Source organism: Branchiostoma floridae, chromosome 7, assembly GCF_000003815.2.
Source record: "Branchiostoma floridae strain S238N-H82 chromosome 7, Bfl_VNyyK, whole genome shotgun sequence".
NCBI classification, from domain to species: domain Eukaryota; kingdom Metazoa; phylum Chordata; class Leptocardii; order Amphioxiformes; family Branchiostomatidae; genus Branchiostoma; species Branchiostoma floridae.
This window is the reverse complement of record NC_049985.1, coordinates 4,179,396-4,196,371: the sequence shown is the minus strand read 5'-3', so window position 1 is coordinate 4,196,371 and position 16,976 is coordinate 4,179,396. Positions and strand designations below refer to the sequence as shown.

The window sequence follows — 16,976 nt, the reverse complement described above, 5'->3', positions numbered from 1 at the left end:
CCCCCCCTCTCGTTGAGGGGGGGGGTTGGGGGCCTCCCCCAAGAGCTTTTTGAAATAGAGAGGCTCTCAGGTGCATTTTAGAACCACTTCTGTGTAAAATGACCAACGAATCCACACTTGACTTTTAGGGCTGAACAAATATAATAAACGAACGAACACTGATTTTTATAGTTAGCAATCTCACATTCAACAATCATATTTTTGACATAAGCGAGTTCCGAAGGAGGGCGGAGTATTGCCAACGTCCTGGTTACGGAACATTCTGGCTATGCCGCAAAGACCCACGCAATGAGGAAGTAAAAGCGAGACAAGTGCGCCTTGGCATTGTTGGTTAGCGGCTTTGTATTGTCGCCGCTCCGCTGCAACTTTAGCTGATTTTCTGGATTTCTTTGTGGAATTCCTTTTTTTTGTGGTCCAGCCGAATTTTTTTGGGGGTCCAGCCAAAGGGGGGTGGGGGGGCGCCGGGGGCGCCCCCCCTAAATCCGCGGATGAATCATTTCCTTACACCTAGGAGTCTTCGGAGGTAGAAGTGTTTTGGACAGGGATGATTAATTTCCTCATACATACGGGCCTTCGAAGGGCGTCAGTACATGAAAGGAACGGTACATTTTCTCACATCTGAGGAGATTCAGAGAGCGATAGAGTTTTGGTTAGCGCCAAGTCGTCAACGTTTTTGGTCAGGGACCGTTTTTTTTATCATTATCGTGACTCATCAAGGGTGTGACCATGTTTGGGTTGGGGTTTTGAATGTGGGGTAAATGGATGTTGGTCAAACGGAGATTGCCGGCTTGTTCATAGTCCCAGTAAAAATTCTTTGGAGGCACTCAGTCACATGCTGCAGCCAAAGACGCCACTTGTCGGAATTAATGCAAACTGCAGCATACACTTCCTCTTGGCTATGTCATCTTCATGAGAGAATAATATACAACTCATTCGCTGAAATACAGCTCCAATTAGCTTGAATTTTTAATATTTTTGCACAGCTTCGTAAACATGAAAATACGTAAAACGTTTAAACTTAATTATCAATATACAACACAATATAACTTGATAATGAATCAATGAATACATAATTTTTTCTATTAACCAACACCTTTATTGAAAGACCAAAATACATGTGTGATTCTGTGTTCTTCGATGATGACGTTATGCCCTGTCAAGAACTGCATGGGCAAGTAAGCTTTTCAGGAATTCGAGGAAATAATTAGATAAATTTGTCTAATAGCTAAATTCAAAAAGGTGTATATTTCAGAAGGTACAAAAGCAATAATGGAGTCTAGTCACAAGGTTTGCCTGGATGGTGCTACATGCGATGTCTCAACGAATAGTGTACTGTGCTTTCACTGTATATATTGCATTGGATTGGTCGTTCAGTAACAACATTCCTTTTACACGTGAACGAAGTATTGACTGACGGTATGCCACCATCCTCATGGAATGTCTAGCTCACTTTGCAGTGCAGATAAGGTGTTACTGCTTATAGATGCGGCCTCAAACGCAGCTACTACAGTACAACGTGAACCTGGGACAGAACTAACCTGAGGAAGGTGGCAGACGCGTACGGTCAACGAAACGTCGGTTGAGTAAAACACTTTGTTGTGTACAATGAATGGTCTTATGCGTTTAGACATCAAAGGCTATAGACATGCTTACAATTTACATATACCAGGCCTGCATTGGTAGAGCTAGGGCCAAACCTATAATATTTTGATGGATGGCGTCTAAATGTTCATCTTACTCCTCATTTTTGATAATTCGCATAAGACCCACTTCAAAACAAATTCGGAAAGTAATTATTCATGAAACTGTTAAAAAAAACAATTACGTTACATTTAAATTTCTCCACAACAACTTCAGTGACTTTAAATGGCATCATCCATGAAGCTATTAGAACATTTGTGCCATCTGAACGTACTCATGCCCGTATGAATAGTTTATGGGACTACATGGGCAACATGGTTTAAAACACACCCAGTACACAAGCTGCAACAGTACAGACGCTACTGACCCCCCAATCACCAATCCCAGGGAAAGGGCAATGTACCAAGGTCCGTTCTCGTTTGCAAAATACCACGCTAATACCATGGCTATGTTAGCGACTAACATGAGTACATTGTTAACAATGGGTTGTACTTTACCCTGCAGTCTGGAACCAAACGTGATCCAGGTGAACAGATCCACGGGCGCTACTACGAACGTGTTGAACATAAACTGCACACAGCGGTTACTACCGGAGATAACATCGCTTCTGACTCTATCCAGTCGCGCATATAATAAAACAATAGTCAAATTCTCTACCACCGCCATGATCAACCAGTGCAGTCCCAGAACTACAAACACCCAGTACCTATAGACGGAAGCAAATAGACAGAGAGCAAACATTCGCGCCGACAGGTCAATGATTTTCCACAGAAACAAGATTATTATACCCTCAAACCAGGCAGCAACTTTAGGAAAGTGCGCTTCCCACTCAATGATGGAGTAGAGCGAGGCTAGGAAGGATACCGCCATGGTGACGGCCTTGAGGGGATGTATCTCGAAACTACTCTTCACGGTCGCCATGGTGACGGTCGCCATGGTGACGGCCTTCAGGGGATGTATCTCGAAGCTACTTTGCTCGAAACTAGCACTTATCGTCTGCCTTGCAATTGACCCCACACCTGCCCCCCAACCCCACCCCTCCCGTCCAAAGTCGACAGAGACGTAAAACCTCTATTGTTTTCTTATGTGTGCTATGTACTCCATGCTATGAAAGCCAGGGGCCGGGACGCTGAAAATATTGTACCAATACATGTTTGTACAGTTTCATGAGGTATGGTGTTGTTCATTTGTATACAAGGGCAATTCATTAGGGGAAAATCAATCAGGAAAATAGCTATACAATATTACATGTACCTGTATTTGCTCTCATGTGTTACACATATAAGTTTATACGGTCGTCATTGCTATAGACTTAACGAACAGAAGACCACCATGTGCGAGAGTGACCGCTGCTGGAGGAGGATGTAGATCTGCAGGCAGAGTTCCGGGAGGGACTCGAGCAGGGTGCCGACGAGTCTGGCCAGCGGTAGCAGGTGGGTCACGAGGCGAGCCTCAGGGTGCTGGGTTGCCTGCCGTTCAGTCCGGCGGGCCCTCAGGATGTCTTCAGGACTGAGGTCGCCACAGACAAAAGAGCACAAAACCTGCAAAAAATGCACATTCACATGTGAAAAATAACACGACTGAAACTTAAGAATAAGAAGAAAACAAGATATAATTTTTTGTCAAAGAGGTATGCATCCTTGTCCAGTTCTTTAATAGAATATAATATACACAAATGTACCACCTTGGCTCCGTCCCTGATGCTTTACCACTAAAAAGTAGATGGATAAATAGATGACTGGTTCATTCGATAACGCAATAAAAATGCATCATTGTAGCCCAGGGCTAAATTGCAGATGTAATTTACTGATAAAACACACTGGATGCTATCTGACCGTTTCCATGAAAATCATATCCAGTTACTTACAGCTATACAGCTATACTTTGCGTAATACGAAAACTGTTAGTAAAAACCTTTCGTAAGACATTGTATTTACATTCGGCGTTGTAATGACTTTACTTTTGACATACCTGGAGGTATTTGATCGGAACACCTAGCGGAAGCATGTACACCCAGCGTGACCACTTGCAGCCGTACGGGCAGCAATCGCAGTCATCATCCAGGTACGCTAAGACGATGTTTACAATGATCTGCGGCCCCAAGGCAAACCCCAGCGTCAGGCCGAACCAGGTGTAGTGGCCGTTCCTGTAATACTCCGCCGCCAGGATGACATCTGTGACGAAGTCCGCGATGTAGAGAGCGAACCCCGCCAGGGTCCTGAAGATTAGCCAACAACTCCCGCAACAGTCACTGTCGCACATGGTGGTCTGCTATTGGTGAAGTCTACAGCAGTGAATACATAGGAAATTACAAATGAGGGCAAATGCAGGTAATACAGTATAGCTATTTTTCCTGATTGCTTTTCATCAATCAATAAGATTACCCATTGTACAAAATTGCCCCCCCCCCGAAACTGGAATATCAAATATTCATATAATATTTCTGTCTTTCATAACATTGTACACACAACATAACAATAGAAATTTTAAGTCTCTGTTCGACTTTGGACGGGGGGCGTAGGTCAATCAAAGCAGACGGCGACCTATTCTATATATAGAATATGGAAATTGTGGCAAGTGGTACGTAGAGACTGACCTATGGACAAAGCAGAGAATGATTGCTAAAACATAAGAGATGCACCTTTTTGGCTCAGAACTATGAAGCTGCGATGTCCTGTCTTCACGCCGTGACCGGATTGACCTCTGCTGTGTCGAACGTCTTTAGGCCACAGCAAGTAAATTTTATGGATGACATCAGCGCGCGCATTAATTTTCGCCTGATTTCAGAAAAAAAACAAGAGTTCGTAGACCTCAGGCCTGCATGAAATGTATTGGGTTTCTGTAGACCTATTGTGTATTTTTGCCTTTTTGTCTGTGGTACGTGGTTGGAAAAATGAGCTTTTTACTGTGTTGGTTGTGCACCATGCAAAAGTCTGACTCTGAAATTCCATTTTCTGAATTTGTAAGTTTGGACAGGGATGAACATTACTTATTTTGGATTTCTTAAGTATGTAACCAACCACAGTACTTTGAAGTTGTTGAGACGCTACCTTTTTTTGTCTCAGATGGCCCATGTACATGTAGTTACTCTGTCACATGATATACTAATATCTTCCTATTTCAATGTACTGACCTAATGCAGCTGCTAAGTCTCCTTGGTTTGTGTTCTTCCAATGATATTCATGAAAGATTTATTTCTGGGGTGTTATTCACTTGACATCGGAATGTTACTCGCATAATTTGACCAATGATACTTTTATCTGTAGTTCCATAGACATTAGACAACATGAATAGTGGTAGCCCCCATGCAGCAGCAACAGTTAGTCCCCGGGGTGGTATGATATTTTCATTCAATCCATCCAACCCAAACCTAAATCTCCTGTAGTATCTAAGCCAAATTTAACAGCATAATTTACTATGAAAAATGTCCTTGTCAATCCCATTTATAGATGGCAAGCTGCTGGCAATGGAAGCTTTGAAAAGTTCAGAAGCTGTTGTAGTCAAAGCAAACACCCAGCAAACATCCCCACAAACCAATGAGCAGTTGCTTAGAAGGGGAATTTCATCATATATTTGCCGCGACAAAATGCAACAAACGATACTGAATTTAAAACAGAACAAAGCTAAGCCTCCACCACTTAACCCTGCCTGTACCATAGATTAAGCAGGCCCAAAAACCAAGCGAATATGACTAGCCCAAAACAACAAATTACCTGTATACAGTATGGAAATGGCATTACCAAAGAAACAAAAAGAAACACAGGACAAATCATACACATACCTTTCTCTTATGCCCACACTCTATACAGTTCTCCTCCACATTAGAAAATTGCATCTTCTTCTGTTTAAGTTCAAGTTCAACCATGATTGCCAACAGGGTAAAGGAACTTGTACCGGAACTTAAAACTCAGTACTATACAGCTCTAGAAACACCACAAAGAGTAATAAGCAAACTCCAATTATACCTGACCAACAGATATATAATCTGGCACACTCCCGTCATCTGGCAAACTGTCAGTGCCACTAAGTAACCTGATACATTGAAGGTGGCCCAGGCCAGATGATGGTTCTACACCCAACCATAATCTGTTTTTAAAACCAAGCAGATATTGGGAGGATGCCCCAACCACACTAAAACAGGGTCAACCTATACAGTATCAAGTTCAAGCACTAGGAGGCCCAAAATCAAACCTGACCACCAGGACACCACAAACAACTCACGTACCAAATGGCAACACAATGGCACCTTGCGTTCCGGAGATACAGCGCACGCCCCGTGCCCGCACAAAAGGTAACCTAGAATGTCAAGTTCAAGCACCAAGGGCGCCAAAATCAAAATTGAGCATTATTCAGCCACCGCCGACACATGTGCCAAATATCATCGCGCCAGCACCAGCCGTTCAGAAGATATAACTCCGGAAACACCCCTCCCGGACACAAAATTCGACCTGCCGGGTCAAGTTCAAACGCGACAAGGCCCAAAGTCAATCCTAGGCAACAGGCAACAACCCCCACCCATGCACCAAAAATCGTCGCAATCGCGCGTATCGTTCCGGACACACAGCGCCAAAAGTGCCCCAAAAACACCAAAAATGCCACCTTCAATGTCAAGGTCAAGCGCCAGGAGGCCCAAAATCACACCTGAGTGTCAGGCTACCACCCCCAACCCACGTACCAAAAATCGTCGTGCTCGCAACATCCGTTCACGAGATACAGCGCCCTACATCCCCGGCTACCGAAAAGTTTCCACCAGCATCAAAACCATACCTGCATACATGCAGGTAACAAGAATTTTTTCTTCTGCAGGGATGGTCAACATGACGATAAAGTGCCAAAATGAGCAAATATATTGTTGTAGCCTAATAATTGTACTTGTAGAAGTGACACTTGCGAGGTACCAGGACTGTAGCTGTAGAAATGAAACTTATTGGATTGTTGTAAAAGTGACACCAATATGGAAGCTATGAGTGTGGTTACCAACTTTGTCGGTGATGTCAATCTACCAGACTAGTGTCAATTTTACCACACCAGTACATGTCTTAAATACAGGAATAAATGCCTTGTTGGCTCTGATACCATGTTTTGTCCCTTTAATGGTTTTTGACGACGCCTCAGGGGAGTCGTCAAGTGGTATATATTGTATTCAGTCTGCAAAAATTCTAGGAATTGCACAGGCATTTCCACAGGAATGCAGTATGCTGGGTATGCAAGCCCTCCCCCCCAAATCTGTTCCAGATGTATCTCTGGTATGCAATGGTGGAATGTAGGTCACATTTGCTCCCTGGAGGAATTGTCCTTTGAAACTAGACAGGGAACTCTGCACAATGGATCACGTTGTCTTGGTTGTTATGTTATGTTATGAAGGATACATTTTCTTTCCTAGAGCTTGTTCAAGCCACACGCCACAGGCAGACAGGAAATACTTCTGTAGTGCTCAGCTGTAGGTTTAGGTCACTGGCAGACCATTGTGCTGTACCGGGGATAGTACATTTCTGCTGGCTGTAGGTTTATGTTACAGGTGGGCTAGTATATTGTGCCAGGGATAGTGCGACAGGGAAGTTCCAGTCTATTTCTGATTTGAGCTGTATTGTTGTACCCTCAATCGTCGTCATGGCAATAATACATTTTTATTGCCAGTCTTGTTACAACTGTCATCACAACTTTATGGTGCCTATTTTTGAAAATGTAGCCATCTTGTTTTTTTTCACCCATCTTGTTTTTTTTCGCCACTATTTTTGCAGTCTGCAGTGGATGTCATCCATGAAATTTACTTGCTGTGGCCTTATGAATAAAGCAAACCTGAGTAGGTTAATCTAGTCATATCTGGTTTCGGTCGGCAGGGTTACTGACAAATAACCAATCAGCACCGTTCGATCACGTGACCGAAACCAAGCGAAGTGCGCATGACGTCACCCATGAATGACGTAACAGGAATTTCCAAAACCGCGATTTAATATCTGGACACCATGACGTTTGGAATTCTCCTGGCAGCACTTGGGAATGTAAGGTTTACTGGATATTCTTAACAATTTCAAGAAAGTGATATTGTATGTATGTACTGGTAGAGATCATTGCAAAAAGGTGAACTGATATGTAACGTTATACTTATATAGCTAGCTATAGGCAGTTAAAATGAAAATGCTTTATGCTCAAACATAATTGAGATTAAAAATCCAAGTTAATGTATAAATGTATGAGGTCAAAGATAGCATACTGATGCCTATTATCAGTGTTATACTACCTTTTTCGACTGCAGAAAACACCAAAGTTCACAAGTTCGATTGCAACAGTGAACCCCTTTATTTATTCATTTATTACACCTCATTGGGTAGAAACATTTAGCAACAATCCAGCTTCTGTTTTCAAATATATCACTCCATATATATATATAGATATACTACTAGTGCCACCAACAGTGAGGGCTAGATAACACAAAAGTGTGCGTATAATGCTATAGAAATTTCCATGGCAGTGCGGGTCAGTGTGGGAGAGAATAAGATACAACTCATTCGTTAAAATACACCTCATATTAGCTTGATTTTTAAATATTTTTGGATACAGATTCGTAAACATGAAACGGTTGAACTTAATCATCAATACACGACACAATATAACTTGATAATGAATCAATGAATACACAATTTTTTTTATTAACCAACACCTTTATTGGAAGACCAAAATACATATGTGATTCTGTGGTCTACGATGATGACGTTATGTCCTGTCAAGAAGACAAGCAAAAACTACATAGGAACCTTAGCTTTGCAGGAATTCGAGACCATAATTAGATAGAAATGTGCAATGCTGCATAAAGCTACATATTTCAAAAGGTAAAAAAAAGCCACCATGGAGTCATAAGGTTTGCCTTGATAGTGCTACATGCGATATCTCAATTAGAGTAGTGAATATGTACAGTATGCTATGTGTGGACTCTATCGCATTGGAATGTCAGTGTGTAACAACATTCGTTTTACACAACGAAGTGTTTTATTCAGCCGACGTTTCGATGACCGTCTGTTACCTTCATCGTCGATCAAGGCAATTCTGACTGGTTCACATTGTACTGCAGATAAGGTATCGCTGCTTATAGATGCGGTCCCAAACGTAAAGTGACACCCAGAGTATAGCCGCAGTGCCATGTGAATCATGCAGTAATTGATCTGATGAATGTCATATATATATATATATATATATATATATATATATAGACGGTCACCACAACGTCAGTGTCATCATCATTGACACCATCTCTAAAGCTATCAGTATCTCTATGTCATTTCAAAGCTATTGACTTGTTCGTCATCATTATCATCATCATCACTATCATCATTATTATCGTCATCATTATCATCATCATCATTATCATCGTCATCATTATCATCATCATCATTATCATCATCTTTCGACCCCAGGGGGTCGTACCTAACCGAATCTTCTATGGGACCACATGGGCAACATGATTCGTAACACACCCAGTGGAAAAGCTGCAATAATACTGATACTGCGGACCCCCCAACCACCAAAGGGACAACGTACCAAGGTCCGTTATCCTTTGCACAACTCCACAATAATATCATAACTATGTTTGCCACCAACATCAGTACATTGTTGAAAATGGGCTGTACTTTACATTGTAGTCTAGACCCAAACGTGACCCAGGTAAACACATCAACTGGCGCGACAACAAACGTGTTAAAAATAATCTGCACATATTTCTTTTTGTTAGCGATCACGTTGGCGTTTGACTTCAACAAAGCTTTGTTTTCACGATAATAATAAAACACACTCTCTACCACTGCCATGATTAACCAGTGTAGTCCCACAACCGCAAAAACCCAGTACGTATACCTATCATCATCACCATTAGTCATACTCTGAGGTGTAGTAAGTGTAGTCGTATACCTATCATCATCATCATTAGTCAAACTCTGAGGTGTAGCAAGTGCAGTTTGACTTGTATGCGTATGGATGGACGCAAATAGGCAGAAAGCGAAAATGCGTGCAAGGAGGTCGATGATTTTCCACAAAGATAAGACAATTATTCCCCCCAACCAGGCTTTAACCATAGGAAAGTGCGCTTCCCACTCAATGATGGAATAGAGCGAGGCTAGGAAGGATGCCACCATGGTGACGACCTTCAGGGGCTTTATCTCGAGGCTACTATCCTGGAGGAGGATGTAGATCTGCAGGCAGAGTTCCGGGAGGGACTCGAGAATGGTGCCGACGAGTCTGGCCAGCGGTAACAGGTGGTTCGAGACGCGGGCTACGGGCTCTCGGGTGTCCTGGCGTTCGGTCTTGCGGGCTTTCCAGATGTCTTCAGGACCGTCTTCGCAACAGTCAGAAAAAGAGCACAAAACCTGGAGAAATGCACATACATATGTTACATTTACGTTTATAAGGCAATGACATCATCATCATCAGAAAACTGCAGTTTGTACAGAAGCCGCTAGAGCAGGGACTATAAATCCATTAAATGATTATGTTTGAACCTGTACAAAAATGGCAAGAATAACGTAATAAAACAACAGGATGGCTGATGCAAAACTTTGTAATGTGGTACCCATTCTTGTGAAAGTCTTAGAATTAATTACACGCAGGCTTCCTCCCTGAGGTTTTGTCCATGCAAAAAATATTTGACATACCTGGAGGTATTTGACAGGGACGCCGAGCGGAATCATGTACAAGTGGTACCACTTGTAGCCTTCCAATATCATCAAGACGATGTTTGCAATAATCTGAGGCCCCAAGGCGAACCCCAGCGTCAGGCCGAACCAGGCGATGTCGCCGTTCCTGTGATATTCTGCCGCTTGTAAGACATCGGTGACCAGGTCGGCTATGTAGAAAGCGAACCCCACCAGCGTCTTGAGGAATAGCCAACAGCCATTGTCGCACATGGTGGTCTTCTGTTGGGTATGTTTATAGAATAATATACATATATCATTGTATATTAGATATTCAACATATGCGAGCAAAAAAAAATAAATGCAGGAATAGATATATTTCTACTTTGTTTTCTCAGATGAAATGGACCATGTGTAAAAATGAACATCCAACCCCGAAACTGGACAACTATGCATTAGATATTCATACTTCCTAGTTGATTTTCCCCAATGAAATGGCTCATTTTACCATGTTCAAAATTGTATAGGTCAACCCGAAACTGGACTATGAATATCCATACTTCCTATGTGATTTTCTTCAATGAAACGGCTCATTTTGCCATGTACAAAAATGGTTACCCGCCCCCTAAACTGGTTTTCATAGCATGACACACACTAATCTCCGAGCAGATCCTACGGTGCCATAAGAGATAGTATCAAAGCTGACCACGGAGTGTAGCCGGCCAAGGGAGTCAAACGGGCCGGCACCGGGAAGTTTGATACTATAGGGCTTATTCACGTGACGTCATCACCCCTTGCTCCCGTGCGCCGCCATCTTGGGGTCCATGCGCTACACAGTACAGCGATGTACAGCGTGGGTCTCCAAGTGTCCGAAGAAAGTGAAGTGGGTTGCACGATGTTTGACTATACAAAGAGTCTACAACCTTAAATCTTATTTTGACTACATAAATCGGGTAGAAATCACCCATTTTCCCATTATCGGTGAGGGAAAGTTTGACCCACTCCGGGTCCCCGAGCACGGCAACAGTGACAGTGGAAAGTTATCTGACCCATCGTTTACTGTCTTGTTCAGATACAAAATTTGTACTACACACATTCGTTCTGAAAATTCTACCAGTAAGATGAGCTCTACTTATGGCAGAAACCCACATTTGTTGCCGAGTCGTAGCACTAGTACATGACTTCGTTCCCGTCACGCCCGGCTTTGCTTGTTTGTTACACGAGAAACGCGAAACAAACTTAACTGTTACCCGATGTGTGTAGGCTTTACCAGTGCTAGACCAACATCCCACTACAAGATAGCACACCCTGATTATGAACCTAAACGCTTTGAAGGGAAATTGTGCGTTGCATAAGAAATATTTTCAATTTTTACGGAGAGTTGCATAGCGAGCCGCTGTGAGCCTCGCTCAAAGTGGACCCCAAAATGGCCGACCTCGCTCGTTGCCATGGCGTCCGGAGGGTGGATCACGTGACTGAATAAGCCCTATACAGTATGAAATGGATTTAGAATCATTTTACGTCTTTGTTCGAATTTATACGAGGGGGAGGGGGAGGGCAGGGCGGGCTTCATTGTTTAGCCAGTATATTAAGGTTAAACTGCCTCTGATTTCAGCCTCTACCAGACTGGAAAAAACGTAGAAATGGAACAGGTAGACACCTGCAGTTCACAGTGCTGTTCCCTAGCCGGCTATAGTTCTCTGGCCGGCTTGCTCCTCTATTTGTTCAATTTCTACGGTTTTTCCAGCGACCCAGAGTCTGGTAGAGACTATGCTGACTGCCTGACAGTCAACATAACCCAAAAAGTTGTGAGAAGACAATATAAGCACCTTTCGGATGAGAACGTCGAAGCTTAAATAGTTCTGTGTCTTCAGGTAGGTAGTGATAAGTAGCGTCCACTTTATTTGCCGAACGTCTGTTGATAACAACTTGTACTTATAAATCTGACCTGACTAGAGTCAGATCTGGTTCCGCCGGCGTGGTCACGTGACACGTGACAACCAATCAAGCAGCGCCATTTGTTCGCGTGACCGAAACTATGACTAACCAACGTATGACGTAATGGAAATTTCCATGATACATCATGACATCGTGACACGGGGAATCCCCCTTACGTCACTGGGGAAAACTGTAAATGTATGCCTTTTCTATTCAAGCCAAACGTAAGGGCTCATAGTGTAAAAGAAACAAAACTTTAATTGCAGCGACTATAGTATCGTTACTTACATATTTTGACATATTTCTGTACATAAACAAGTTTGGAGACCTCATTCTTTCGTGAAATATTTAGAGCTGTTGTAAATGTATTGTTTTCTTTTGTATCATAGCAAATGTGTTGATGACTGTTATGGTGTATTAAAGTTACTTGTTTAGATAGGAAACACCCAAAGCACACACGGCCTTGATTGCAACAGTGAATCCCTTTATTTATTCATTTATTACACCTCATTGGGTAGAAACATTTAGCAACAATTCAGCTTGTTTTCAAAAATATCACATCATATACATATATATATATAAATATACCACTAATGACACCAAAATGACACCAACAGTGAGGGCTAGATAACACAAAAGTGTGTGTATAATTTCTAAATAATGGCAGTGTGGGTCAGTGTATATTGAATTTGATTACCTGAAAAAAATGTGGTGTTTCCATTAAAAGATGAATAGCCAGTCTAGTGATGACATGAAAACACTGTACCAATACAATATATACATAGCAATTCTGACTATTGCAGGCCAGTCTTATTTGCATCGTAACAACTATTCTTTTGTGCTAACTTTTGCAGTCTCTGTTTTTATGTCATAGGACAAACTATATGTACTGCAATGTCAATTCTCATATTTCTATTGTGTACCCTAAGACTGTCACATTAAAATATAAACTGACATCTGTTAATACAACATTACTAATCCCTGACATAAGTACACTCCAGATATCCAGGTGTTCTACAGAAGGCCTTGATACTTCCATTTTCTTAAATGTGTCAGTCTTAGATCTAAGGTCCCTGGCAGAACTATAACAGTTGACCTTAATGTGTGTCCCTACATAAAAGATTGTGACTGAACACCAAGTTGGAAAACACCAAATGCTAGCATCCATCACATTTGTGAAATTTTGCTATAGTCAATTACTTCAATAAATAAACATATCATGACAGAAAGGAATAGTAATTTTTACAGCATGACATGAACACAAATTGCACATATTTTATATCTTGCAATTGTCATGCAATAATGTTCTTAACAGTATTAGTACTTTGCAGCAATCTCTTAGCTGGTAATGACATGTTGTTCTGTGTTGCTGTCCCAGTTTGCAAACTGTGCTGTTCTGTTTCCTAGTTATTACATACTGTTGTGTTGCTGTACCAGCTTACAAACTATGCTGCTCTGTCCCCTACTAGTAGTTATGACATGTTGTTCTGAGATGCTGTTTCAGTTTGCAAACTGTGTAGAACACAAACTGTGTTCCCTCGTAATGACATGCTGTCCTGTTTTGCTACCTCAGTTTACAAACTGTGTTAACTGTGCAGCTGTGTCCCCTTGTTACCACTTGCTGAACATTGTGTGTTGCTGCCCCAGTGTGCTGTTCTGTTCCCTTGTTGTCCTGTGTCACTGTTCCAGTTAACAAATTCTGTAGATCTGTTCCTGTGTTATGGCATGCTGTTCTCTGTTGTTTCAGTTTACAAATTGTGCTGTACTGTGCTGCTCTGGTCATGTTATGACATGCTGTTCTGTGTTGCTGCCCCAGCTTGCAAATTCTGCTGTACTGTGTTGCTCTGTTCCTGGTTGATATGCTGTTTTGTGTTCGTTCCAGCCAAGTTACACCCGATAGAAACAGTGTTTTTCCCTGAGACACAAAAATAAATCCTCTTCTATATAGGAAGGCACATCCTTTTACTTTGGGTGAGGTTGATACCTGGTGATTCTGTTTTGTGAAGATACACCGGTAGCGTTGCTTCCCCCCCAGTCGTTCCGTCGCTATGTGGCGTCACTGCACTGTGGGGAGGGGGGTTGTTTGTTTACTTCTGAGGCGGCGGACCGCCTTCCCGCGGACACACGCACTTCTCCTCGGGAGGGACGTCCTTCATCACCGCCTCCACGTGCCTGCCGCACCCCTTCCAGGTCGTCTTGTTGCATTTGGGACACTGCACCTTGAAACACATTCTCGCCGTTTCCTAAGACACGTTATAACAAATTTATCGTCCGTATATTTTTAACGTCGCACAACCGGTTTTCTGGTAAACGATACCACGCCCTCAAGCTCTTCGGCGTTAAAAATAGACGGGAAAATAGTTTGTACCAGTTCTTCCTGCCTTGGGCTGTTAGCACAGATTCTGACAGTCGTCCTTAGCTTGTGACAAGAAGACGTCTCGAAGAAGACGAGATTTTTGTTGTCTCTGACAGTCTTCGTTCTTTACTTCCGGAAAGAACACAGCGCCCGGAGGATTGTGGGAAGGCACATACCATTGTCTGAATCAGGGGTTTCAGCTCGCAGAACAAAACAAATGAATAAAGGACAGGAAAAAAGCATTGCAGCATAGAAAGTTTGTTGTTCGGCATGAAATTTTTTTTCCTTTGTCTGCTGGGCAAAATACAGTGTGAATCCAGTTCGAAGCTCCTTCAACTTGTACTTGATTCTATGCTGACCACACTGGGAGTTTAGTCGGCAACGTTACATTTTGACTGCGTTTTTTGATCAAATGTCATAACGATACATGTACATATTCCCCTGGTCATTGACAGTAGTAGTGACAAAAGGTCTGTTGATGTCATATATCGTTGTGTTGTTGCTGTGTCCTGTGGGGTGACACTGTGCGTTTATGATATGACTGTAACTAGTGTTCCTGGTGTAGCGTCCCACATCAGCACCCTGGCTATTTCCCCTGGGGTCCACAATCTTTACAGTAGTGCACACGAGCTGCTGTCCCGGGGACACTCACAGCGCTCCTCGGGCGGCACGTTCTTCATGACCGAGTCCACATGCATGCCGCACCCCCTCCACGTCTTCTTCTTGCACTTGGAACACTGCACCTGGTAGCACATCCTGCTGTCAACAAACGCAAGCGAACCGGGCGACTCACACACAAATACACGTCCGAATTCTGTACTCCTATTAAAGGTGGGAAACGAAGACGTCTCAATCCAGGTGTTGTAGGAGGCTTGAGAATAGACAGTCAGCTCCGCAAAGTCTGCTCGAATTTGACTTCCGACAACTTCGTACGAAAGACTCCACCTCAGGTCATCAGGGTCAACGGAACGCACCATTGTATACGTGGGGGGAGGATATGTAATTTATCTCGTGGTGTCTTCCCTTTCCGTCTGGCAAGGGAATGAGGTAGAGTGAGTGAATGGGGTTCCCGTTCCCTTCCTTATCTACTACTAACTACTAGTAATATATGAACAGGAACATGTCTCTTATAAGGAGCCTTTATCCTGATAAAAGCTCCTTGGTCTCTTTAATAGTAGTTCTCTAACTTTGCAACCAGAAGCTGCTGAACTATACGACTAAACAAGTGGTTACATACGTTACTGCCTAACTCATCATGATTATATATCACTGTCGCCGCTTGCTCTGCCTAACTGTATGACAAGTGGTTCTCTTTAATCATATAGAGTTCATACCCTGATTTATTGTCATACAACATCGACAAATGCCGAGCACTTTTGCCTTCAATAAAAGACCACCATAGAAGCAAGTGTTATTTCCCTAAGGACTGCATCGTTACACTTTTCATCTGCAAAATCGATAGTTTCGCCCATGACTTAGCTCCCCGGTACCACTCCACGTGCATATCGAAGTATAGTCTCCAAACAGACCCTACGGTGCCTAGGAGTGTAGCCGGCCAAAGGGAGATAGCCGGACAAAGGGAGTCAAACGGGCACGTGCCGGCTATACTCTTTGGCCAGCTTTGATACTATGTTACCACCGGTCTGCTTGGAGACTAAGCGAAGTCCGCACTGGGCTGAGAGTTGCTTCGAATTCATCTTATTCTGTAACCCCAGTTGCAGTACACTCCTCTGGTCACATGCAAACAGACGTACGATATTTCTGAATCTGACTTTTCAAAACGTTAAATTCATAGTCGACGGGTGCAAATGACTTTTACAGACTTCATAGTAGCCAACCTCGCCAAACCAAAGCCCAATTACAAATGAACTTGCTCACAACTATCTCCCAAGAATTTGTCTGAAGAAGGTGGGGTGTGAAGCGCAAACGGCCGGCAGGGTGTTCGATTCATGTGTCACCGATTTCGTGCCCTTGGGAAAGGCACCCGACTTTCCTCACTTCACTCAGGTGAAAATGGATGTCCCGAGAGCCACACCTCGAGCATCATTAAGCACCCACCGAAAATAATAGGGGTAACGTTATGTGTGGTTCAAACCCTACAGTCCTGTGGCCGCACATGATGCAATTGTTGTCATATTGAGGTATAAACCGAGTGGCAGCTCGCTCCAGACTCTTGCGATTTAGCCCCACCTATTGTGGGACTTGTAGGGCCCTCACAATTCAGCCCCTGGCTGCGAAGAGAGAGTAGTCGGCTCACCCCAATAATGATAAGGTTGTGAGGCAATTGTCGGCTACGTGTGTGATGTGACACGGGTTTTATCCGTCACAGGCTGCCATGGCCCCGCTGAGTTAATTAATGACACTCCCCCGTTTACACCCAGGCGTCGACATGTCGCCAGTGAACTCTGTCTACTTTAATC

At 43.0% G+C, this 16,976-nt stretch overlaps 2 protein-coding genes across 2 annotated transcripts; both read right to left on the bottom strand.

Annotated features, from left to right (window-relative positions):
- Positions 1–2,945: 2,945 nt before the first annotated feature.
- LOC118419332 (XK-related protein 9-like) lies at positions 2,946–3,905 on the bottom strand. Its single transcript, XM_035825694.1, has 2 exons — positions 3,613–3,905; positions 2,946–3,182 (listed from the first exon to the last, which is right to left on the bottom strand). The coding sequence occupies exons 1-2, from the start codon at positions 3,901–3,903 to the stop codon at positions 2,946–2,948; spliced, it is 528 nt and encodes a 175-aa protein (XP_035681587.1). The 5' UTR covers positions 3,904–3,905.
- A 4,436-nt stretch (positions 3,906–8,341) lies between these two features.
- Positions 8,342–12,179, bottom strand: LOC118419331. The gene is made up of 4 exons (XM_035825693.1): positions 12,092–12,179; positions 10,284–10,544; positions 9,069–9,998; positions 8,342–8,362 (listed from the first exon to the last, which is right to left on the bottom strand). Exons 2-4 carry the CDS (start codon positions 10,533–10,535, stop codon positions 8,342–8,344), a joined length of 1,203 nt encoding a protein of 400 aa, XP_035681586.1. The 5' UTR covers positions 10,536–10,544; positions 12,092–12,179.
- Between the last annotated feature and the right edge of the window lie 4,797 nt (positions 12,180–16,976).